The sequence below is a fragment of the Rhinatrema bivittatum genome, chromosome 4, assembly GCF_901001135.1.
Source record: "Rhinatrema bivittatum chromosome 4, aRhiBiv1.1, whole genome shotgun sequence".
NCBI lineage: Eukaryota > Metazoa > Chordata > Amphibia > Gymnophiona > Rhinatrematidae > Rhinatrema > Rhinatrema bivittatum.
The window spans coordinates 55747935-55773241 of NC_042618.1; the positions used below are offsets into that span (position 1 = coordinate 55747935).

The window sequence follows — 25307 nt, forward strand, 5'->3', positions numbered from 1 at the left end:
AAGCCCGGATGAATCGGGCGAAACAAGGAGTCCTTGTCGGGCAGGTCCAATGGACGTTGTCACCGTTTGTGTTGTAACAAGAAGAGTATAGTGTGCAATGCGGGAACTTGAGAATACCGGGTTCCAACATACACATTGATTTTGTCGCAGCATTATTGTTATACATTGAGAAATGCTATTTAAATTAAAAGAGTTAACATTGTAAGAGATATTTGATATTATGTTTGATAATCAGTGTTACACATTGGTGCTGGGATTTTTATATCACTTACTTGTTGTTTTTATAAAGGGGGTTTGATTGGAATTGTGATATGACTGTGGTATGGATGAATGAGTGTGTTAGTTAGTAATTATTGTCTAGATAGGATCTATTTTATGTATCTCATTAATAAATTGTACTTTTGAGATTGAATTTTGTGAGTGGGTGAGTTCTCTTTTGTTGATATAACTAAATATTTTAGAACTAGACACATGAGATATTTCAATGCAGCAAGGCTTCACTATGCCATTATATAATTCAGAATCATAATTAGGAAACTGCTCTAGATGTATGAAACTGAGCATGGAAATAAAAGCATTAAAAGAACAATTTGAAAGTTTCTTACCATTCTTGTGCGTAAGCATTTCTCTCAGTTCTTCCTGATCACATGGATGAGTAAAGTCAAATACACTGTGCCCAATCAGCTCAAACTGCAACGAGTCAAGAAATTCAGATATTCCTCTTTAGACACTTTAAAATGTTTGTATCACTTTGTACCAAGTAGGGTGGAGGGGGACAGAAATTCTATTACCTGTGTAAGTCCCATACACTTATTGACATTTTCGGACAGGTAGATCATGTCTCCATCCTCTGTCAGTATCAAGACAAACCCTTCCAGGGCTTTTAGATAGAAGCAATTTAATTGTTTGTCTAGTTCATTTTCTGTCTCCAGTTCACCTAAAAAAGCCCACATTTTGTATTAAACCAAGGTTGATTTTTTTTTTCTGAGAATCAGGAGTTAGGACTTCAATCTTATATAAATAAACTTTAACAATCCATTTATAAGGGCAACTTTCAAAACTGTATGGGCAGGTGAAAAGTCCAAAAGCACTTTTACCTGCTCATTTTGCACCACTTGTCAAAGAGACAAAGCAAGTTTTGCTTACCGTAAATGTGTTTTCTGTAGATAGGATGAATGAGCCATGTTCCATGGGTGGTGGTGGTGTCAGGCGGCACATTTCGGAGCGGTTTCTCAAGTCAGTTAAAGTTTGTGTGTACAGAGCATGTGCAGGTATACCTGTGACTGACCAGAACTCTCTTCAGTTGATAAAGCTAGTTGGATTCTTCCAATCAGTTGCTGTCCAGGGAGGAGGGCGGGGTTCAAATAGCTAATAAGCAAAAAACTTGCTCTTTCATGGATAAGCAGGCTAAATTAGCTATGCTCCATGGGAAGTCCCATGCTGAGGATTGCTGAAAGCATAATTGATATGTTGTAGCCTTTGGTCATTTTGTAAAGTGGTGATAGAATTTGCAACCTGGGCTCTATCATGGACAGACAAGTAGGTAGAGGTGGCGTGTCTAAGGACTGCGGCTCCTACTGCACTGGTGGCAGTGGCAGCCTTATCTAGGTAGTAGTGTGATGGGATGACCAGGTAGCCACTTTATATATGTCTTCAACAGCAAATGTATGTAATGCGCTAAACAATGCTCAAACATGATGTACTCTTGCAGGATTTGGAAGGTCAAATAACTACTTGGCTTAGCCATGTTTAACTAGTTATGATCCAATTAGAAAGTGTTCGTTTAGATAGAGGTATATCCAATCTGTTCGGATCATGGGAGATATGAATAGCTGAGATCCTTTTCTATGTGGCTGAGAACGTCTCTTGTAATATGCCAATGCATGTTTGCAGTCCAAGGTATGTAGATGTTTTTCCCTTTCATGTCTGTGTGGCTTTGGGAAGAAAGTGGGTAGAGATATGCTTTGGATTAAATGGAATTATACTATTTTTGGCAAGAACTTTGGGTGGGGTCAGGAGGGATACCTTGTCATGGAAGAATTGGAAGTGAAAAATGTACAAGAACCTGGATTTCACTTATTCTTCTAGCCGAGGTTATTGCCACCAAGAAGAGGACCTGCCAGGTGAGAAATTTTAAAGATGCCAAATCCAATGGTTTGAGAGGTGCTTTCATTAGAGATGCCAGGATGACATTTATGTCCCATGGAACGAGGGGGGGGGGGGTGCGCTCTAATGGTGGCCAGAAATGGCAAAGACCTTGCATGAATCGAGAGATTAAGGGGTCCGTGGCAATGGAAATTCTGTCTTCTCATTGATAGTATGCTGCTATGGCACTTAAATGCACTCTAACCGATGTTGCTGCGTGTTATGGTTTCGAGGTGTTTAAGTGGATTCTTGGGTACTGTGGAAGATGACCACGCCCATGGGCTTCCTCCCCGTGGGGAGCCACAGTACTGGGCTAGACTCAGGATGCACAAACAGTTTTGTCTTTTATTGAACAGCTGATGTATACCACCAGAGGTGGCCGTAGTGAGGTGATCCAGAGGTAGCAGTCCAGGGACCCTCAGCAGAGGGAACCCATCTCACCAAGATGGTATAAGGATATCCAGGTGTAGGTTTCCCAGCACAGCAGAGCTGTAGATGAGAGACTGGGAATTAGATTGATTCCACCAGGCAGAAGTCGATGGTAACAGGCACCAATGCAGGGAGAGCAGGCCCTCGAGGAGCGAGTACCTGATCCCAGTAAGGCACCTGAAAGAAAGCAAAGGGCCCCCGAGGAGCGGGTACCCAGGTTAGCGAATACCCCGAAGGGCAGAGAGCTTCCAGCGGCAGCACGGAAGCGGCAGAGTAGCTTAGAACGGACGAGTCCAATCCTTGCTAACTCAATGAGCTAGCAAACAAGCGTAGGCTAAATACCCGGATGGCGTGATGTCACTCGAGGGGGACGCCCCTGAGGTTCCCGCCATGGCGTGGATGGCATGCATGCGTGCACCCTAGGAGGCCCTTAGGAGAAACATGGCGTGAGGCTTTGCCATAGCCGTTCCGGGGACGCCAGAGAATGCAGCTTGCAGACCAGATGGTAGCCATCTTCCCAAGGCTAGCGGGGAGAGCAGAGAAAAAGGTGAAGCCGTCTGAGACACTGCGAGACCTGTGTTAGTCTTGTATTTGCACTATCTCTCTAAGTGTTGAGGTTCAAAAGTAAAAGGATCTAGAGTATGTTGTTCACATCACTTGGTGTAGTGACACCATTTGAAACTAGTTCTTTCTAGTAGATGGTTTCCTTGCTGAGAGAACGACAGTTTGGATTGGTTCAGTAAGATTCCAGTGTGCTACAGTCCCACATTCAATATCCATGCAGTTAGGTTCAGAGTGGAATGCATGGAATGGGGGAAACATCCTTCCCTCTTGTATTAATAGGGCTGGGTCGCTCGAGTATTGTACTAGATATGGATACACCATGCCTGTCTGGGACATGCAGGAGCTATTAGTATCATCTTGGCCTGATCCTACATGCATTTATCATCATTTTGGGTATCAGCGATATCTGAGAAATACATACAGCAGTCCCTTGTTCCATGACAATAGAAACATATCTGGTGCCTCTCGATGAGGAGTCAGGTGAATAAAGCAGACCTTTTGAAGTTTTCTGTTCTGTTGTGAAGAGGTCTAAGTCCGACCCCAGCACTGAAATAGCACATCCACCACAGATTAAGACAGAGACCATTCATGAAGACAGAATATTCTGCTAAGGCAATCAGCCTCCACATTCATGATTCCTGATAAGTAGGTGTCCTGTAGAGATGTTTTCTGTGGATGCCCATTCCCATATGTTTAAGGCTTCTTTGCAGAGGACGTGTGATCTTGTGCCTCCTTGATTGTACACACCGAATATTGCAACCTGGTTTGTCAGCGTGGAACATTAGGGATATTCCTCAAAGGAGGTGTTTGAAGGCCTTGAGAGCATGCCCCATGGCCCTAGCTCCAGTAGATTTGAGAGTTTCTTCTCTTTGGCAGTCCAAAGACCTTGAGTTTTGTACTGAAGGTGGTGAGCTCCCCATCCCTTCATGGATGAATCTGTAGTCAGAATGAGCTGATGTGGTAGTGAATGCAAGGGAGCGCCTGTTTCTAACATGTTTGGCTGTCATGGTCTGTGTCAAACACACTCTGGTTGATGACAGTTGAAGAAATTGGGACCATTGCCTTTTGAGACCCCACTGCAAATGGCACATATGAAGCCACTGCCATGTGATCCAGTAGAACTAGGACATACTGAACTGGTGTTCTTTGGCTTCACAGTAGCTTGTTCGCTATGGAACAAAGTTTGAGGGCTCACTTGTGTGGGAGGAAAGCTCTGGATTGAATAGAATCTACTGTCGCACCTATGAATTGAATTTGTTGTGATGAGAGGAGCACGGATTTCTCACAGTTGATCAGGAATCCCAAGGCCTCCAGGCAGCTTAATTGGCTATTCGGTGCAAGACCAAGATGTGCATTGATCTGGTGCTGCTATCAGCTAGTCGTCCAGATATGGAAACAGGCATATCCTGGAACAATGGAGGTGTGCCACAGCCACTGCTAAACATTTTGTGAAGACCCTCAGAACAGAGAAGAATCCAAATGGGAGGACTTTGTACTACCTGGAAGCAAAGGTAATGCCAACAGGAAGGGGTGAATTGGGATGTGTGCATATACTACTTTCATGTTGAGAGCACATTCAATCGTTGGACTGGATGAATGGCAAAATCATGCCCAAAGAAGTCATCTTGAATTTCTCGTGACAGAGATGCTTGTTCAATGACCTGAGATATAGAATTGGTCGTAGATCCCCCGTTTTCTTGGGGGATGAGGAAATAATGGGAAAAATATCCCTTGTCGTGATCCAGTGGTGGGATCTCCTGCACTGCTTCTCGGGTGAGCAACTTTTGTACTTCTTGAGTGTGAATAGGTAGTTGAAACTGAGATGGTAACACTGCTGAATAATCTTGAGTACCCACTGGACTGAAGTGACATTCCTCTAAGCCTGTTGGAAGCAGTGTTATCTGCCCCAACCAGTATCTGTGACTGTGGTGATGAGAATTAAAAACTCTGCTGGGGCTTACCAGGAGGTTGCAACTGTGTTTTCGACACTGCAGGTTGACCCCTTTGTTGTCTGCTGTGGCCGTCAGCTCTGTTGATAGTAGGGATGACAATAAGGATTTATAGGAGGGATACAACCTATGTAGGAAGTATGGGCCACCAGCCGCTGCCTCGAAGGTCACCAGAGGCCCTTGTACTATTTGCCTGCATCCTGCTCTGACCCCCGTGCAAATCTCTCTAGTTTCCTTTTTCCTGGCTTACTCTGCTCTTTTTTTTTTTTTTTTAATAGACGCCGTCAAGCTTTCTCTGCTCTCTCTCTTTTTTCTCCAGACGGTGCCGAGCCAAAGGGAAGGGAAAGCGTTCCGCCCCCATGGTCGACGCTTTTGACGTCACAAAAGCATGCTGGGGAGTTTAAAAAGAGCGCCAGACCGACCGAGGCGGGGTGCGCCGAAGGGGCGCAACAAAGGGGCATGCCCCTTTGTTCGCCCCTTCGTTCGACCCAAAAAGGGATAGACCAAACAGCATAAATCCTCCTCATACAAAGCCAACATGGATACCGACAGAGCAGAAAGAAAACCAATCAAGGTCTGCTGCAACCGAGGTAAGTATAGACTCAAGACACTCACACAACAAATAATTGGAACAACCCAAAAGAAAAGAAAAATTAGCAATTCGAATAACCTCATCCAAATTACAACAAACAACCATTCTAACGTGAACTAACTCTTGATGCTAACATTTTTATTAGTTAATGCACAGTCAATTTCTAAAAAGTTCCCTGTAATCACAGACCTATTTGATATTAAACCAAATTTCATAGCAATAATGGAATCCTGGCTGAAAGAGTCTGATACAGTCATGAAAAATCAATTAGTGAACAAAAATTATGATATCTTCTCAATCCCCAGAATAAACAGAAGAGGTGGTGGACTACTACTAATTACTGAAAAACAATTCAAATGTAAATTGCAATCCATCTCACCTCCGGCTAATCATGAAATTGCCATCTTTTGAAACTCGTAATATTCAAATCTGCCTCTTATATTGTCCACCCAGTTTACTAGAATTAAACATCTCACCTTTAATTGAATTTTTCACAGCTCACCTAAATACAGCAAAACCCACCATAGTACTAGGGGATTTCAATCTTCACAAGGACACAATACCCCCATCCAATACCTGCCAGACACTATTAGATGCAATGAATGCACTTGGGTTTAAACTAATTACAGACAAACCCACACACAGAGTCAGACACTCCCTAGATCTCACATTCATAAACACCAGCCACCTTGAAGAAACAAATACAAGCTATATTCAAATTCCTTGGTCTGATCATCTCCTTATTCAATCTACATTATTTGCAAATGCAACAGAAATACCAAAAAAGGAACCCATGATCATTACCTATCGGCCCCCATTTAACACTGAAAGACAAGTTACAAGAGGAACTTAAATTTTTTAATTACCCTAACAGCACTACAGCAACAACAGCCTGGATCAACATGACTAATAAATTAGTGGATAACATAAACCCCCAAAAAACCATAAGCGAAAAGGAATCAAAACAAAAAAAACCATGGTACACCAAACACATAAAGGAATTGAAACAAAAACTTAGGAAAAAAGAAAAATTGTGGAAAAACAAAACAGCTGATCACCTGACAATACCGTAACTAGCATACTACAAAAAATCAATTCTCGAAGCCAAAAAGACATACTTTAGCACAAAGATAGAAAAATACATGAACAACCCTAGAACCCTTTTCAAAATAGTTGATAATCTTACCAAAGATACTACAAACTCCCCAGATAACTTACCTGAAAACAGAAGCAATGAAATAGCTAAATTTTTTAATGATAAAATTGAGAATCTGAGAACCAAAACAAGACACCCAAACAAGAGATTAAAATGTGCAAGAGAGACGTGACACAATGGTCCGAATTCAATGAGATAACTAACAGAGGTCGAGAACATGATTAGACAACTGAATCCCGCCCCGCACCAAATAGATACACTACCTATAGTTGAAATTAAAAAAAAGCTTCCCGACATCACTGCTCCAACTTTTGCAAATATTATAAACTCCTCCCTAGGAGAAGGTCACATGCCAGAAATACAGAAAGGAGCAATCAAATCAATACTATAGAGAAAAAAAACATGGACTCCCCCTAACACTAGCATCCAACCTACCTCTAATGGCTAAATTAATTGAAAAAACAGTACAAAAACAATTATCTGAGCACTTAGATAACAACAATATCCTTTACCCATCACAACACGGCTTCCGTAAACATTACAGCACTGAAACACTCCTACTCGCACTAACAGATAATATACTAAGAGGATTTGACAGCAGAAAGCATTATATACTGGTTTTACCAGCAGCATTTGACACAGTTAATCACAAAATACTAATAAAAAGGCTTGAAGAAATAGGATCACATGGTTCAGGTCATATCTAAATAACAGAACATTTCAAGTACAAATTAAAAACACTATCTGAAAAAATTACCCTAAAAACTGGAGTTCCACAAGGGTCAGCACTCTCAGCTACTCTTTTTAACATATATCTACTTCCACTATGCCATCTCCTCGCAGGACTAGGAATCATACGCTATTTTACGCCAATGACATTCAATTAATCCTACCAATTGAAGACACTATTGAAAAAACAATGAGTTTAGCCATTATGTATCTAGACATAATAAAACAACTACTAAACCAAATGGAGCTAATAATTAACATCGATAAAACTGAATTCATACACTTAGAAAGAGCATGAACATTACACAAACTCCAATAATTCCCAAAAATAACAAAAAAAAATTGAATTAGCCGAGAAAGTACGCAACCTAAGAGTTATAATTGACACAACGCTAAACCTTGAACAGCACATAACACTAAAAGTTAAAGAAGGGTATGCTAAACTCATGATACTCAGAAAACTTAAAACCATTACTATCACTGCCAAACTTTCGCACAGTGCTCCAATCACTGGTATTTGCAAGCACTGACTATTGTAATGCTTTACTACTCGGTCTACCCTATACTATGATAAGGCCACTGCAAATACTACAAAACTCTGCAGCTAGAATTCTCACTGGAAAAAGTAAAAAAGATCACATCACAGATACACTTGCCTCACTACATTGGCTACCCATAGAACAAAGAGTGCAGTTCAAAGCTCTTTGCACAATACACAAACTAATCCATGACGAAAAAGCAGAACGGCTGAACACAGCACTTCGAGTACACGTCCCACATAGAAATTTAAGATCAGCAAACAAAGCCCTGTTAACCATTCCATCTGTGAAAACAGCAAGACTAACCCAGGTTAGGGAACATGCACTGTCCCTGGCCGGTCCCATATTATGGAACACTATGCCCCTTGATCTAAGACTTCAGAGAAATCAAACTTTTCAAAACAGCCTTCAAGATAGAGAATGACGCAGTCAAACAAACAAATAAGGATAGGCGGTCATAGAGCACCCAGCGCACAATTTCCAGATACCACCTGGCAATTATTTTATCCCTCTGATAATTATAGTCAAACAGACAGGTTGAATAGCAATAAAACATACAATCCCCCATGAGAATTTCATGAATGTAAATTCCACGTCATAAACCATATTATACTTAATGTCGTTTTTGTTACCGAATGGTTATGGTACCCTCTATGTAAAGTATGGTCTATATTTTCTTTGTTATATGTGCCCTATTGTAAACCGTTATGATGATAAATAACTTAATGACGGTATATAAAAACTTTTAAATAAATAAAGAACGAACGAACAGAAACAACGATTGGTACCTGCCAGTTCACTCTGGGTGGAAATTAATTGAACTGCTATGTTTTGTTCTTTTAATTTGAGCCACCATTTCTCTTAATATTTCTCCGAATAGGTGGTCACCCAAGCAGGGCGGATCTGCGAGCTTCTCATGCACATCTTCTCTGATGCCACTAGCTCTTAACCATGTCATCCGCTGTGCCCAGATTGATACTGTAGAGGTCCTTGCTGCAGTGTCGAATGCTTCGTAAATAGAGTGAAGGAGATGTTTCAGGCCTTCTTCGAGGTTATGAAGTGGCTGGGGGGAGAAAAGTTCTCCAGTCTCCTACAGATATGGGGTTTTAGGTTTTGAACGCAATCTTAAAAATACTGCATCATATAGAATTTATGCTATTCTATTCTTGCAGTCAGCATGGAGCCTTGGAAGACCTTTTTACAAAAATCATCCAACAGCTTATGGTCTCTACCTGGTGACACATTCAAGTGTAGCCTGGTCTTTTTTGCCTTCATTGCAGACTCAACTACTATCGAGTTGGGAGGCAGCTGCACCAACCCATATCTAGGGGAATACTTAAACTTGAACTTCAAATCCACTTTTCTGGCTGTTGTGGACCCGGAAAAAGTGGTTTCCCATTTTTTTTGGAAAAGAATGTGTCCAGTACTTCATGGGCTGGCAGAACTGAAGGCTCCACTGGGATTGTCCAGTATTGTTAATAGACCCATTACCTCTGCTTGAGGATCCTGTTTCTTATCCAGTTCCAATTTAAGCACTGAGCCCAGTTTCTCCACGAACCTAGAGTATATCAGGTCTTGAAGAGGTGAAATGTGCTCTAATGGTTCATCTGGGAGGTCTGATGGAAGGCCCACGGAACTGTTTGGAAACTCCCCTAGAGAAGTATCCGAAGGCAAAAAAGGAAACAGGGAGCAGAGTAACGAATGTTCTTGTATCGGACTGGGAGGAGGTGGTAATTCCTCCAGTAGGGATGAAATGGGACTCCCTGAAGAACAGGAGGATAATGGAAGGAGTGGTATTTCATCCAGCATCTCCTCCACTTTTCATGGTAGTATTGACTATGCTAGTGGAAAGGATGGAGCTGGTAATTGTGGGAAGAGGTTCAAGAAGAATCCTCTTACAATGTCCGTGATTTGTTCTACTGCTTGATATGACCATTGCCCAGGTGATACTGGAGGAGCATCTTCTTCTAGTACCAATATCTGGTCCGTATCCGTATTCGGTTGAAGCGAGATAGAGATAATCAAGGTAATGTGATCCAGAGTTTGCAAGTGGAAGCCCTGTTGACACATGGTAGATGCCAACATTTTTCGAGGAACATTGGCTGGAAAGGGGTAGAGTGGTGCTCCTGATGAGTTCGTGACCAGAGGTAATTTAGTTGGTGGGATGGCTGCTCTTAAGATGTCACATGATGGTTCTCTGAGTGGGAAGAACTGGCTCAGGATGTCAGTCTCGTTGAACGGTGTTCAGATCCTTCCCTACTTTCTATGGCTCTATGCTTGTCTTGTGTCACTTTAGCGCCGGTGCTTGGACACTGAACAGCGCTGTGCTTAGTTTTTTTTTTTGTTTGTTTTTTTTAAGTACACCCTTTGCGCCCTGAGATGAAACTTTTGATGCGCTGTACACTGATGATGCACCATACAATGATCTTTTGTGCGCTGTATGCAGACTGTGCTCCAGGCACTTTTTCTTATGTGCATCGGCCCAGAGGATGGGCGAGTTGATGAAACCCCCTGACCCTTCGTCTCTACATGGCACTTCTTAGCATGAGTCTAGTCAAGCAATTGGTGAAGCATGATGCCTGTCACTGTCTGTGCTTCTGACACTACCCGACGAGGAGCTACCTGTCTGTTGAGAGCTGGCTTGTAGGCAGGCTGTCTTTTCAGCTCTTTAGTGTTGATACTGCAATTTGCCTGGTCGCGTTCTGGGCCCAGGCAGATGTAACAACCGTTGTGGCTGTCCGTGATGAACATTGGGTCCCCGTAGGTGCAACATTTGAACCCTGCTGTAGGACAGGCAGCCACGATAGCACTAAAAAGTGCCTATTTTTTTAAATTTTCAAAGAAATTGAAAGTGCTACAACCCAAGAAAGATCTAGGTGTCATAGTGGATAACACATTGAAATCGTCGGTTCAGTGTGCTGCGGCAGTCAAAAAAGTAAACAGAATGTTGGGAATTATTAGAAAAGGAATGATGAATAAAACGGAAAATGTCATAATGCCTCTGTATCGCTCCATGGTGAGACCGCACCTTGAATACTGTGTACAATTCTGGTCGCCGCATCTCAAAAAAGATATAATTGCGATGGAGAAGGTACAGAGAAGGGCTACCAAAATGATAAGGGGAATGGAACAACTCCCCTATGAGGAAAGACTAAAGAGGTTAGGACTTTTCAGCTTGGAGAAGAGACGACTGAGGGGGGATATGATAGAGGTGTTTAAAATCATGAGAGGTCTAGAACGGGTAGAAGTGAATCGGTTATTTACTCTTTCGGATAGTAGAAAGACTAGGGGACACTCCATGAAGTTAGCATGGGGCACATTTAAAACTAATCGGAGAAAGTTCTTTTTTACTCAACGCACAATTAAACTCTGGAATTTGTTGCCAGAGAATGTGGTTCGTGCAGTTAGTATAGCTGTGTTTAAAAAAGGATTGGATAAGTTCTTGGAGGAGAAGTCCATTACCTGCTATTAAGTTCACTTAGAGAATAGCCACTGCCATTAGCAATGGTTACATGGAATAGACTTAGTTTTTGGGTACTTGCCAGGTTCTTATGGCCTGGATTGGCCACTGTTGGAAACAGGATGCTGGGCTTGATGGACCCTTGGTCTGACCCAGTATGGCATTTTCTTATGTTTCTTATGTTCTTAGGAGAAAGAGAAACTCCCGCGTCAGTGTGAAGCGCAGATGAAAAAAAGAATTCTGGAATGCTCAGTCGCACAGGAATGCCCATGCATGCTCAGTACACAAAAACTTTAACTGACTTGAGATACAACTATGCAAGGTGCCACCTGATGACATCACTCAGGAAGCATGAGTAACTCAGCCTGCTTATCAACAGAAAAATGTCTAAGTAAACTCAGGGAGATTTGCACCTCCTTTTTCTGTGGATAGTTTTGCCAATCAAAACTGTGCACATTGCCCTCCTCCCCCCCCCCCCCCCAATCTAACCTCACCCCAAGAATGGCCTCTCCCACAAAGTGGGTAATAGTAGGTGCACAACGCATACAGGGTTGGCAATGTTTAAAGAGCCCTTTTACCCAGGTAAAGTGTTTTTGAAAAATCACCCTCTAAGTGGAGTCAGAGTAGCCTAGTGCTCAGAGCAGCAGGCTGAGAACCTTGCTCCTTGTGGCTTTGGATAAATCACGTCATCCTCCATTCCAAGCTCTCCAGGGATAAGGAAGTATCTACTGTACCTAAATCTAATTCACCCTGAGCTACCAATGAAAAAAAGGCATGAGCTAACATCCAAACAAATAGTATAATTGAACCTTGTGCAGTACGAGCTTTATGTTAAGCTATAGTACTAGAACTAGGGGACACAGCATAAAGATAATAGATGGCACATTTAAAACGAATCAAAGTATTTTTTCATTCAGTGTACAATTAAACTGTCAAATCCTTTTCCACATAGGTTGAAAGCAGTTAGCAAAGCTAGGTTTAGGCAAGTTCCTGGAGGAAAAGTCCACAAAACCACTATTAGCCATGTAGCCCTGGGAAAGCCACTATTTATCCCCGATTATAAATTAGAAGGATTGGACCTATTTTTTAGTATCCTACTGGGTACTTGCAACATAGATTGCCCACTCTCAACGCAGGTTGTAGAGCCTGATGGACCTTTGGTACGACCCAGTATGGCAATTCTTATGTTTAAACACGGAGTTTTGATAAATCATGAATACATTTTAAAATGTTTTAGTATTTAAAATATATTTGACGGGTCACAAAAGACACACATAATAAAAACAAAACATGCATAGATCAATAAAAGAAAGCATTACAAAAAGAAAAAAAAAACACCCCAGCCTCAGTAACAAATAGCAATCATCCACATTAATTTGAATCTCACTGCCTGTCATTCTAGTTTCTCCTCCATTTCTTTTGAACCACCAGTATGACTGTGCGACTTCCAGGGAGGTGAGGATTTCTCCACAAACAAATCTGCATTGCAACTCATGTAACCCCGATTAACTTTGAGGGAAATTAGTGCCTTTTAATAAACCTATTTCTTTTATTTTGAAATTCCAGACTACGCATGGCAACAGATTTAGGTCAATTACAGGCAAGCAAGCAAGCCTAAAATAATTTCAGAAAAATCACAACTTGGCAGAAAATTTTTGATAAATGATCCAGCATAAGTCAGGATTACTTTTTGTTGCACTTCAGAAACACTAAACATACAGGTGGTGACACTTTGTACAGTGATTTCTTTTGTTTACTGCTGTCAGATCAATAAACTGATCACCCATGCTCAAAACTCATTACCAGCTTCTATCAAGTATTAGTATTTTGGTTCCCTGCCAACAGGGCAAAACAAGAGCAAATCCTTTTCTCAATGAGATAATGAAGTCTCTATACAAACCTATACAGTATGCTTATATGCATGTTGTAATATTTGTTTTCAACAAAATGAGCAAATTTAGATTTGTTGCTTTTTTTTTCACTGCGCCACAAGCCCGCACAAATGGAACATAAGCTATTACAATATCATTTTAAGACAGCTGAGCCCAAACAGTCTATTCCGATTTGTTAGATTATTGAAACCACAGCTAGTGGCAAGGAAAGCTACCATTATTCATTAATATTATTCCTCAATTCAGTTTTCCATTTAAAAATTCACACATACCATATACACCTGGTGGAAATATTGGTCAGACTGGAAAACATGACTACTATAAGGAATATTAAATAGCTAGTCTTTTAATGCACTCTTTGGCACAGTTTCTGACAGTCTCAATCTTATATTTGAACTTACTGGCATCTAGTAGTTTCCTCAGGCTTAGATAGCTGATGGTTAGCCTCATAATGGAGGCCTTGTCCAGGTGCGATGTCACATTATGAGGTAGGGGCAGTTGGTGAGAAAGTTCATAGAAAACCTCAGACTCCTTGCCTCTTCGACATCTAGCTGCATCTCTTGACTTCTCCTTGCGGCGCTCTAAACTAATCCTGTGTGAAAAGAAATTAAATTTTAGAAACGTCAGTCTGCAAAATCAGTATTTAAGCTTGTCCTGTAGTCCTCTTTCCTAAAGTTAGGAAAAAAGGGCCAGCCTGGTGGTTCAGTGGAAGTGCTGTGCACTGCCACTTGGAAGACCTGGATTTGATTTCCAGGTCAGGTCTTCTGCTTCCCAGGCCAGGAGTATTACAGAGAAATTTGTAGATACTGGGGAGTGGGTTCCACTAATCATGCAATGGTAACATCTAGCAGCCAGACTTTGAAATCATAATTCCAGGGCTCCAGAAGAAGCCCTAGTACATGGCCTCTAGCTGTGGTCAGAGAAATCCAAAAGTAAATGCAGTAGGTTAGCAAAAAATCCAGGGGAATATACATTGGGGGCATATACATTACAGAGGACAATTTTCTGCTGGTATAGTGTACCTGCCACAAGAATATAGCGCCCTTCCTCATCCTGACAGGCGCGCGTGAGCTGAAATGGTAAATTTCTATGTACAAGGATGGCGACTCCCCTCTTGCGCCTATTATAGGAAGAATAATAACACTGGCCTACCCAATCATGCCGCAGTTTAGCGTGTTCAGCATCCCCCCAAGTGAGTTTCCTGTAGGAATGCCACCTGCACTTTCATGCGTTTAAACAGAGCATTTAATTTAGTACGTTTTATTGGGGAGTGAATGCCATCCACGTTCAAAGAAATAAGTTTAACCTGCGCCATAGTAAACAGTAGAATACATATCTGTTAACCAGAGCCCTATAAGGCCCCAAGAAGCAGAACTCAAAAGATCCCCTCGACCTCCCAGCCTAGGCCTTGGGGAATTAAAGAACAATAAGTGTCCTCGACAGATCGAAAGTTGACAAATAACACATATATCCTCGACCCAACCCCTTACCCCCTAAAATTCCCCCCCCCCCCCCAACACACAATCATACCAGCAGCCACACACAGTACCCTAAAGAACTACCACCACAACTCCCAGGAATATGGAACCCTAGCCGACTATACGCCAATGCCAGGGACCCCATACCCCCAGCCCCACTCCCTCCCCTCCAACCAACAGCCAAACATCTGCACCCTCAAAACAGCCAGGGCTACCACTAGGTACCGAGGTGAAGTAGCTGCCACATCAGTCCTGTATTAATGAGAAAAAGCAGAACAAATGGGTGTAATGTGTAGCCCGAGGTAAAGACAAACTGAAGCCTCCACCCATCCAGATCACCAGGCAGTCGACTAGAGGAACACAGTACATGGCGCCATCCCTTATCGTCACACTCCTCGCTCTCCAGTTGCATGACAGAATTATTCCAGGAAATGCAAATCCAAGGAGAAGTGCAGGAGAATCCAAAAAGCAAAGAAGGATATCCCCCGGGGTAGAAAAACAGCACAGATACGGGTCGATACTGTAAGGCCGCGGTAGAAACAGTGCGGCAGTTTCAGGCGCACCCTTCCTCCCCGCACGCACAGTTCTCTTGACCTAGCACCTGATACTCTCTTCTAATTGCATGCAAATGCATGCCGCGGCTGTGAAGCGTTAGGGAAGGGTTATGCCCGCGCAACCCATTTTACTGTATAGGCGCTTAATACAGCGCCTATACAGTAACCTGGGTGCGCTGGTACCTGTCATTTCAAATGTCATTTGAAATGACAGGCACCAGGAAGTGTAACACACAAAATTTTTAAATACCTGTCGGAGGGCCACGTGGGTCCAGGCGGTCGGCGGGCGGGTGGGCGCCTGTTCCAGGCGGCGGCGGCTGCGGGTGGATGCGCGTTAGTTTCAGACGGCCGGCGGGCGGCGGCGGGAGCCGGGTGGTCGCGTGTTAAATCTAGGCCGGGTCCGCACAGGCGCGCATTCATCCACTGCCGGTGGGGGCTGCCTCCGGAAACCCCCACCGGCAGTGAATGAATGCGCGCCTGTGCGACCCCTGCGATTCGGTGCTCAAGGCAGTCACATGCCGTGACGTCGGGCGTCGTGACGTCATGCCTTGAGCACCGAATCGCAGGGGTCACACAGGCGCGCATTCATTCATCCAGGCGGAGGAGCCGGCGGCGAAAGCAGCCGGCTCCTCCGCCTGGATGAATGAATTCATTCACTGCCGGTGGGGGATGAATGCGCGCCTGTGCGACCCCTGCGATTCGGTGCTCAAGGCAGTCACATGCCGTGACGTCGGGCGTCGTGACGTAGCAAAATTGCTTACCTTGTAATAGGTGTTATCCCAGGACAGCAGGATGTAGTCCTCACATATGGGTGACATCAGTAATGGAGCCCTATGTACGGAAAACTTCTTTAAAAGTTTCTATGAAACTTTTGAATGGCACCGGAGTGCCTACTGAGCATGCCCAGCATGCTATGATATTCCCTGCCACAGGGGTCTCCCTTCAGTCTTGTCTTGTAGCAATAAGCGTTAGCCAAAAATAACATAATAAACGTATCGGACCCAACTCCGCGGGGTGGCGGGTGGGTTTCGTGAGGACTACATCCTGCTGTCCTGGGATAACACTTATTACAAGGTAAGCAATTTTGCTTTATCCCAGGACAAGCAGGATGCTAGTCCTCACATATGGGTGATTAGCAAGCTAGAGGCTGAGTCATTTTGTGCTGAAGTAACCGTGAGGTATTGTTATTGAAATGAATCAGCCGAAATCACAGCAGGTCGGATGTAGAAGGAGTTGGGGTTGTACTGGAAACAAGTTCTTTAAGACGGATTGTCCATAGGCTGAATCTTGTCTTCCCTCTTTGTCTAAACAGTAGTAAGCTGTAAAGGTGTGAAGAGAACTCCACGTTGCTGCTTTGCAAATGTCCCGAATAGGTACAGAGCGAAGGTGTGCTACTGAAGTTGACATTGCTCTGACTGAGTGTGCTTTTACTCGCCCTTGAAGAGTAAGGCCTGCTTTGTCATAACAAAATTGTATGCAATCTGCTAGCCAGTTTGACAGAGTATGCTTACCCACTGCTTTACCCGGTTTGTTTGGATCATAGGATACAAACAGCTGATTGGATTTCCTCTGGGCTGTAGTGCGGTTTAAATAGAAGGACAACGCACGCTTACAGTCCAAAGTGTGTAAGGCTCTTTCTCCCTGGTGAGAGTGAGGCCTCGGAAAGAATGTAGGTAAAACTATGGATTGGTTCAAGTGGAATTCCGTGACCACTTTTGGAAGGAATTTTGGGTGTGTCTGGAGGACTACTCTATCATGTAGGAACTTTGTAAAGGGTTCGTATGTGACTAGCGCTTGTAGTTCGCTGACCCTTCTAGCTGATGTAATGGCTATGAGAAATACCGTTTTCCAAGTTAGGTATTTAAGGTCGCAAGTATTTATGGGTTCAAAAGGAGACCGCATAAGTCTGGTTAATACCACATTCAGGTCCCATAGTATGCTTGGGGAATGAATTGGAGGTTTAATGTGAGTTAGGCCTCTCATGAATTTACTGACGAGAGGCTGTGTGGAGATAGGAGCATCGTCCAGCTTATTATGGTAAGCTGAGATTGCACTTAAGTGTACCCTTACCGATGATGTCTTAAGACCAGAGTCTGAAAGATGGCAAAGGTAATCTAGTAGCGATGTAGTGGGGCAAGTGAAAGGATCTAAATCTTTCTGAGTGCACCACAAAGTAAACCGTTTCCATTTGTAGGAATAATTCTTTCTAGTGGAAGGTTTACGCGCAGCGATAAGTACTTGAGATATAGCGGATGGAAGGTTGAGTGGCCGTAAGATCAAGCTTTCAACATCCATGCTGTCAGGGACAGGGATTGAAGGTTGGGATGGCGCAACTGACCCTGTTCCTGAGTTATGAGATTGGGAGCTACTCCCAGGCGAATCGGATCCCTGACTGAGAGATCTAGCAGTGTGGGGAACCATACTTGTCGAGGCCAATATGGGGCTATGAGTATCATAGTCCCCTTGTCCTGTTGTAGCTTCACTAGTGTTTTGGTGATAAGTGGTATCGGAGGATACGCGTATAACAGGCCTGAGTTCCAATGGCGAGCAAATGCGTCCTTTGGTAGGCTGTTCTGCTGTCGGTGTAGAGAGCAGTAATTGTTCACTTTGTAGTTGAGCTGGGATGCAAAGAGATCTATCGTCAGTTGTCCCCAGCGTTGGAAGATCTTGGATACTATTGCTGGATCTAAGGACCATTCGTGTGGTTGGAACTGACGACTGAGGCGATCCGCCACTGTGTTGTGGATGCCCGCTAGGTAGGTGGCCCGTAGAAGAATTGAATGTGTTAGGGCCCAGTCCCAAATCTGTGCTGCTTCTTGACAAAGAAGGTAAGAACCTGTCCCTCCTTGTTTGTTGATGTATCACATGGCTACTGTGTTGTCCGTTTGGATTAAAACAGTCTTGTGTGATAGGCAGTCTTTGAATGCATGCAGCGCATAGCGTATAGCTCGAAGCTCTAGGAAGTTTATTTGAAAAGTGGCTTCGAGTCGTGTCCACTTGCCCTGTGTCTTTAGATGACCAATATGCGCTCCCCACCCTAAGGTGGATGCATCTGTAGTCAACGTCACTTGTGGAACTGGTTGTTGAAAAGGTAGGCCTTTGAGCAGGTTGGGCATTAGCGTCCACCAGAGAAGTGCAGCTTTGAGCTCTGGTGTGATGTAAATAGGAGTGGACATTGGTTGAGTGGCTTGTATCCACTGTGTTTTGAGTGTCCATTGTAGAAGTCGCATGGTCAGTCTGGCCATGGGAGTTACATGAACCGTGGAAGCGATGTGCCCTAGAAGAATGAGGCACTGGTGAGCTGTCACCTTTAATCGGTTGCAAAGATCGTGAGTTAAGAGGACAAGTGTCTGAGCACGGTCTCTTGGTAGAAAAGCAGTCGCTAGCGTAGTGTTTAGTTCTGCACCTATGAACTGTAGTAGATGAGTTGGTGACAGATGGGATTTCTGGTAGTTGATGAGAAAACCCAAGGAATGAAGGACTTGGATGGTGAGCTTGAGGGAAGTGACAGCTCCTTCTTTTGATTGACTTTTGATGAGCCAATCGTGTAAGTAAGGGAACACGTGCACTTTTTGTTTGTGTAGGTGTGCCACTGCTGCAGCATTGCATTTCGTGAATACTCTTGGTGCTGATGCGAGACCGAATGGCAGCACTCTGTATTGAAAGTGTTGATCCATTACCCGAAATCGCAGGTACTGGCGATGAGGAGGATAGATGGGGATGTGAGCGTAGGCATCTTGAAGATCCAGAGAGCAGAGCCAATCTCCCCTTTGAAGAAGAGGTAGAATGAAGCCTAGGGATACCATTCTGAATTTTTCTTTTTTGAGAAATTTGTTGAGATTCCTGAGGTCTAGGATAGGACGAAGGCCTCCTGTTTTCTTTGGAATGAGGAAATATCTGGAATAGAATCCTCTGCCCTTTTGAGGTCCAGGAACTGGTTCTATGGCCCTGGCTCTCAGAAGGGTGGATAATTCTGTTTGAAGAATTATGGAGTGTTGATTTATTGAGTGAGAGTGAAGTGGTGGATTCTCTATAGGGGTAGTTAAGAAATCCAGCCTGTAACCGTGAGTTGTGATGGATAACACCCACTGGTCGGTGGTGATGGAGGTCCAATTGTTGTGGAAGTACTGAATGCGACCTCCTACAGGTGTTTCTGGGAACGGATTGATGTAGCTGCTGCTCTCTGGGGATGTTCAGAAACCAGAAGTGGCTGTCGTTTGTGGAGGTGGTTGAGCCCTCGGTTGCCTTTGTCTAGGCTGTTGGCGTTGTGCTGGGCGGCTAGGTCTTTGTCTACCTGCTGGGGGGTAGTATCTACGTTGGCGATAGTACGGCTGTCGAGTGTCTCTTCTTGGAAACTTTCTAGAAGAGGCCTGAGACTCCTGAGGCTGAGACGACAATTGTTTTAACGTCTCCGAGTGGTCCTTAAGGGTCGCTACAGCTTCCTTTATTTTTTCTCCGAAGAGATTATCCCCTAAGCACGGTAGATCGGACAAATGCTCTTGGACTTCTGGGCGAAGATCCGAGGCCTTCAGCCATGCCCATCGCCTTGCCGCTATAGCAGATGCTGATAACCTTGCTGCTGTTTCAAAACAGTCATAAGTTGCTCTGACTTCGTGTTTGCCAGAGTCAAGGCCTTTATGTATAAGTGTTTGAAATGCCTCTTGATATTGTTCCGGAAGAGCAAGAGAAAGTTCCTGAACCTGTTTCCAAAGGTTCCTTTGGTATTGGTTCATGTACAGCTGGTAAGATGAAATTTTTGATACCAGCATGGAACCCTGGAAAACTTTTCTGCCTAGGTTGTCTAACAACCTACTCTCCTTCCCCGGCGGCACTGAAGCATGGGACTTTTGTCTCTTTGCCTTCGTTTGGGCGGATTCTACCACCACCGATTGGTGGGGCAGTTGTGTTCTTTGGAATCCTGGAGTTGGTTGTACCAAATAAGTGGCTTCAGCCCTTTTGTTGACCGGTAAGACAGAACTTGGATGCTCCCAGATCCTGTGTTGAAGTTCTTGTAACACTTCATGAACCGGGATTGCCAACATTTCCTTTGGAGGGTCTACAAACTGTAAGACTTCCAAAGTCTTTTGTCGCTGATCCACCTCTGTTTGTATAGGGAATGGAATGGTATCAGCCATTTCCCTAACAAAATTTGTAAAGGAGAGGTCTTTCCGGTGGAGACTTTCTGTGATCCTCAGTTGGAGACGGTTCAGAGAATAAATCTTCCTCCGAAGAATATTCAGAATGAGAGTCATCCGGTTCATCCTGTGGCCTTGGATAAGGAACTGATGTTTTTACAGGTGAATGTGGCCTAGGGGGCCCTGGCACCCCTGAAGGGCCTGGAAGTGGGTCCTGTTGTAATTGTTTCGTTAGGATTCCCAGTAGTGTGTCCAGTCTATTGAAAACTGGATGTAGAATGGGAACATCCCCCTGAGGAATCGGTGCTGGAATAGGCATTCTTGGTGAGGGCACCGGCATGGGCATCGGTGGCACCGAAGAAGGAATCGGTGGGGGCGTATGCGGTATCGGTGAATGTACCGGGGTTGGAATCTGTACCGGTTCCCGCGGCATCGTCGATGACCCCGGAATTGTTGGTGCGGGAATGGGCATCGATGGATGTGGAATCGGCATCGATGGTGGAATCGCCTCTCGGAGAGCCTGTTGCACCGCTTGACGTATTAGGGAGTCAAGTTCCACTCGCACAGCTGGTGAAAACAGAGCAGCTGTGGAGGGAGGCGGTGTTGGCGATGCCGATTCCTCCTCAGGGCCCTGAGGAGGTTCGGAACCCGGCACCGATATCGGTGGGGATCGCCCGTCAGTAGGCCTTGGAGCCTCTGCTTCCGTCCGGGGTTTCTTAGCCGGAGAGGCCGTACCTGTGGTAGTGTCTCCGGTCACCGGTTCCCGCCTTCGTCAATGTTTCTCGGGCTGTTTGTCGCTGCCTGAAGTCGATGCCTTCGATGAAATCGACGAAGATGGAGTGGATGCGTCCCCCGCAGCTGGAAGTTTTTTCTTTAACAGCAGTTGCCGAACCGAGGCCGATGGAGAAGACTGAGCCGAAGTGGACGGTCTTGGAAGCAGCTGAACTGAAAAAAGCTGTTCCATCTTCTCGGCCCTAAGTCGCCGACCCTTACTGGTCATTTCAGCACAAGATGTACATGCCTGAATGTTGTGATCCTTGCCTAGGCAAAGAACACATTCAAAATGCGGGTCGGTAATCGACATTGTTCTAGTGCAATTCGGGCACTTTTTAAACCCGGAGGCCATAGCGCCGGACGGCCGTCGATGGCGAAAACTCGAATTATATCGATCCCAGCCGGGAATCGAGAGAGAAAAAAGTTACCGCCGGTAACAAATGGGAAAACCCCTGCGATGAAGTTAGTATTTTTCGAAATTTTCCGAATTTTTTGGAGATGAAAATTCACCTCAGACTCCGATTATACCGCGAGGCTAACCGCTTCGCGGAAAAAAAGAAGACTGAAGGGAGACCCCTGTGGCAGGGAATATCATAGCATGCTGGGCATGCTCAGTAGGCACTCCGGTGCCATTCAAAAGTTTCATAGAAACTTTTAAAGAAGTTTTCCGTACATAGGGCTCCATTACTGATGTCACCCATATGTGAGAACTAGCATCCTGCTTGTCCTGGGATAACACGCCTTGAGCACCGAATCGCAGGGGTCTGCACAGGCGCGCATTCATCCACTGCCGGTGGGGGCTGCCAGAGGCAGCCCCCACCGGCAGTGGATGAATGCGCGCCTGTGCGGACCCGGCCTAGATTTAACACGCGACCACCCGGCTCCCGCCGCCGCCCGCCTGAAACTAACGCGCGTCCACCCGCCCCCGCCGCCTGGAACAGTGGATGAATGCGCGCCTGTGCGACCCGGCCTAGATTTAACACGCGACCACCCGGCTCCCGCCGCCGCCCGCCTGGACCCACGCGGCCCTCCGACAGGTATTTAAATTTATTTTTTTTTCTGACATGTTTTGTGTGTCCCACAGCATTACATTTTCTCGATCATCTCTGTATCGCTTTTTTTTATTGTGTTTTATTGTTTTGGAGTATCTTAAGCGGTGTCGATGGATTTGTTACTAGACTCACAGTCCTAACTCCTACTAGGGGTAGGCGGTAAACTAACACGTTAAGGCCGCGGCAAAACAGCGGGTTACTAAGGAGATAATATCAGCGCCCGTTACAGTATCGGAGGGGAATAGCTAATTCCTTCATTATACAGCTAATTCGTTCATTTACATGCTGCGTGCGGAAAGGGTTATGTGTCTATTTTACGAAGCGCTAAGGACGCGTGAAACTGAAGACTGTATCGCTGGATCGCCTTACTCGTCTGTATTGTGCGCTCCCAGCACGTTACAGACGGGAAATCTTCAACCGCACGTTACTGTATCGACCTGATAGATAGCAGCCTTTCCCTGTGCAGGGGCTCCTCCTCACTCTACAGCGCAGGTGGTAGGGAGGCGAGGAATCTGTCCGCTTCCACTTTAGAAGTAAAAAACAGAGTTTGATTGTTGTATTGGACCCTCAACTTTATGCCCCATTTATGGCGCACCGTACAGGCAGGGGCCAGCAATTTCCTCTGTGCCACTGTACCAGCAGAAAAATCATTAAAGAACAGCAACCTGCGGCCAGAGTGCTCCAACGTTTCTTTCCGACGATAGGCTCTTAGGAGTTGGGTTTTATGGTCCCAGTTGAGTATCCTGGCCATAATAGGACGCGGCCGCCCCTGCCCCTCACGTAGCAGGCCTACACGGTGTACCCTTTCACATTGAAGACTCCCCTCTGCCAGTTCCAGCCCTACTTGCCTGGGAAGCCAGCTCTCCACCAATTCTTTGAGCTCATCCTCCTTAACTGCTTCAGGCAAGCCAATGATCTTTAAATTGTTCCTCCGGCATTGGTCTTCTTGTTCCTCTACCTTAGCGAGCAATTCCCCCTCTGTCGGCCTTGCAGCTCCGCCACGTGATGCTCCGAGGTTCAGGAATCAGTGGAGCTCCTCCCTCAAAAGCAGCAGGATATGTTCCTGGCACTAGTTCAGCAGGGCTTCGAGTGCAGTAAGCATAAGGTGTGTTTCACATAGAGCATCTTTGAGACGTCAGCTCACATGGCCACAGAGGGAATCAGAGCCCGCAGGATGGCTTGGCTCAGAGCTTCGGATCTCCAGTCAGAGGTCCAGGAGAAACCGGCGGACATCCCCTGTATAGGGGATAACCAGGGATAACCTTTTTGGGGACAAGGTCCGGGATGCTGTGACTCAGCTCAAGGATCATAATGAGACCCTCCAGCATATTTCCGCTAGTACCTGGGACCCCACCTCCTCAGCCAGAAGGTCAGCGAGGCAAGGGGCACGTAGGTCTTTCTACCGTCAGCGGAAATATTACCCTCCGGCTTCCCTTGGGTATCCTCTAGAGGCCATTCTAAGCAGCCCCGGATACCTCGACCCCAGTCAGCGCCTCAGCCGAGCCCTGCTACGGAGTTTTGACTGGCAGAGAGGGAGCACAAGTCCACTGTGCTCCCTCTCCTTAACTGGATCTGCCAGCGGGAGGCCGCTCGTCTCTCTTCTGGGATTGCTGGTTAGCTATCACTTCGGATTGGTGGGTCTTGTCCATCATTCGACAAGGGTATTGTTTAAACTTTGAGTGAGCCCGGGGATGCTCCCTTGAGTCAATCTCCCCATCAAGAAATACTGTTGTCCAAGCTCTCCATCCTCATTCAAGCCAGGTCAGTCGAGCCAGTTCCTCTGCAGCAGCAGGGAATGAGGTTTTACTCCCATTATTTCCTGATCCCCAAGAGGACTGGGGGGACTCCATCCCATCCTTGACCTCTGAATTGTTTTCTCAAACAAGAGAAGTTCAGGATGGTCTCCCTAGACACTCTAATCCCTCTCTTACAGAAGGGAGTCTGGCTTTGCTCCCTTGATCTCAAGGATGCCTACATCCCTGAGATCACCCACAGCCACCACAGATATCTACACTTTCTGGTGGGAACCAGACATCAGTCCAGGGTGCTGCTGTTTGGTCTCGCCTCTGGGCCTTGTATCTTCACCAAGTGCCTAGCACCAGTGGCAGCACACCTGCGTCATCTAGAGGCACAGGTGAGGTAACCAAATTTGCAGACGATACAAAGATGTTCAGAGTAGTTAAATCACAAGCAGATTGTGATAAATTGCAGGAAGACCTTGTGAGACTGGAATATTGGGCATCCAAATGGCAGATGAAATTTAATGTGGATAAGTGCAAGGTGATGCATTATAGGGAAAAATAACCCATGCTAGTTACACAACGTTAGGTTCCATATTAGGTGCTACTACCCAAGAAAGATCTAGGCGTCATAGTGGATAACACATTGAAATCTTCTGATCAGTGTGCTGCGGCAGTCAAAAAAAGCAAACAATGTTGAGAATTATTAGAAAGGGAATGGTGAATAAAACGGAAAATGTCATAATGCCTCTATATCGCTCCATGGTGAGACCACACCTTGAATACTGTGTACAATCGTAGAAAGTTCTTTTTCACTCAATGCACAATTAAACTCTGGAATTTGTTGCCAGAGGATGTGGTTAGTGCAGTTAGCATAGCTGTGTTTAAAAAAGGATTGGATAAGTTCTTAGAGGAGAAGTCCATTACCTGCTATTAATTAAGATGACTTAGAAAATAACCACTGCTATTACTAGCAAAGGTAACACGGAATAGACAGTTTTTGGGTACTTGCCAAGTTCTTATGGCCTGGATTGGCCACTGTTGGAAACAGGATGCTGGGCTTGATGGATCCTTGGTCTGACCCAGTATGGCATGTTCTTATGTTCTCATACTTGGATAA

The 25307-nt window shown here is 45.0% G+C and overlaps 1 protein-coding gene across 1 annotated transcript in view; it reads right to left on the reverse strand.

Annotated features, from left to right (window-relative positions):
• Nucleotides 1–25307, reverse strand: part of HIF1A (hypoxia inducible factor 1 subunit alpha) — a 150592-nt gene that overhangs the window by 93333 nt on the left and 31952 nt on the right. Inside the window, exons 2-4 of the mRNA XM_029598154.1 lie at nt 13857–14047; nt 792–937; nt 606–690 (exon numbers count right to left, since the gene is read on the reverse strand). Of these exons, the coding sequence (XP_029454014.1) occupies nt 606–690; nt 792–937; nt 13857–14047 (422 nt within the window). The remainder of the gene's footprint in view (nt 1–605; nt 691–791; nt 938–13856; nt 14048–25307) is intronic.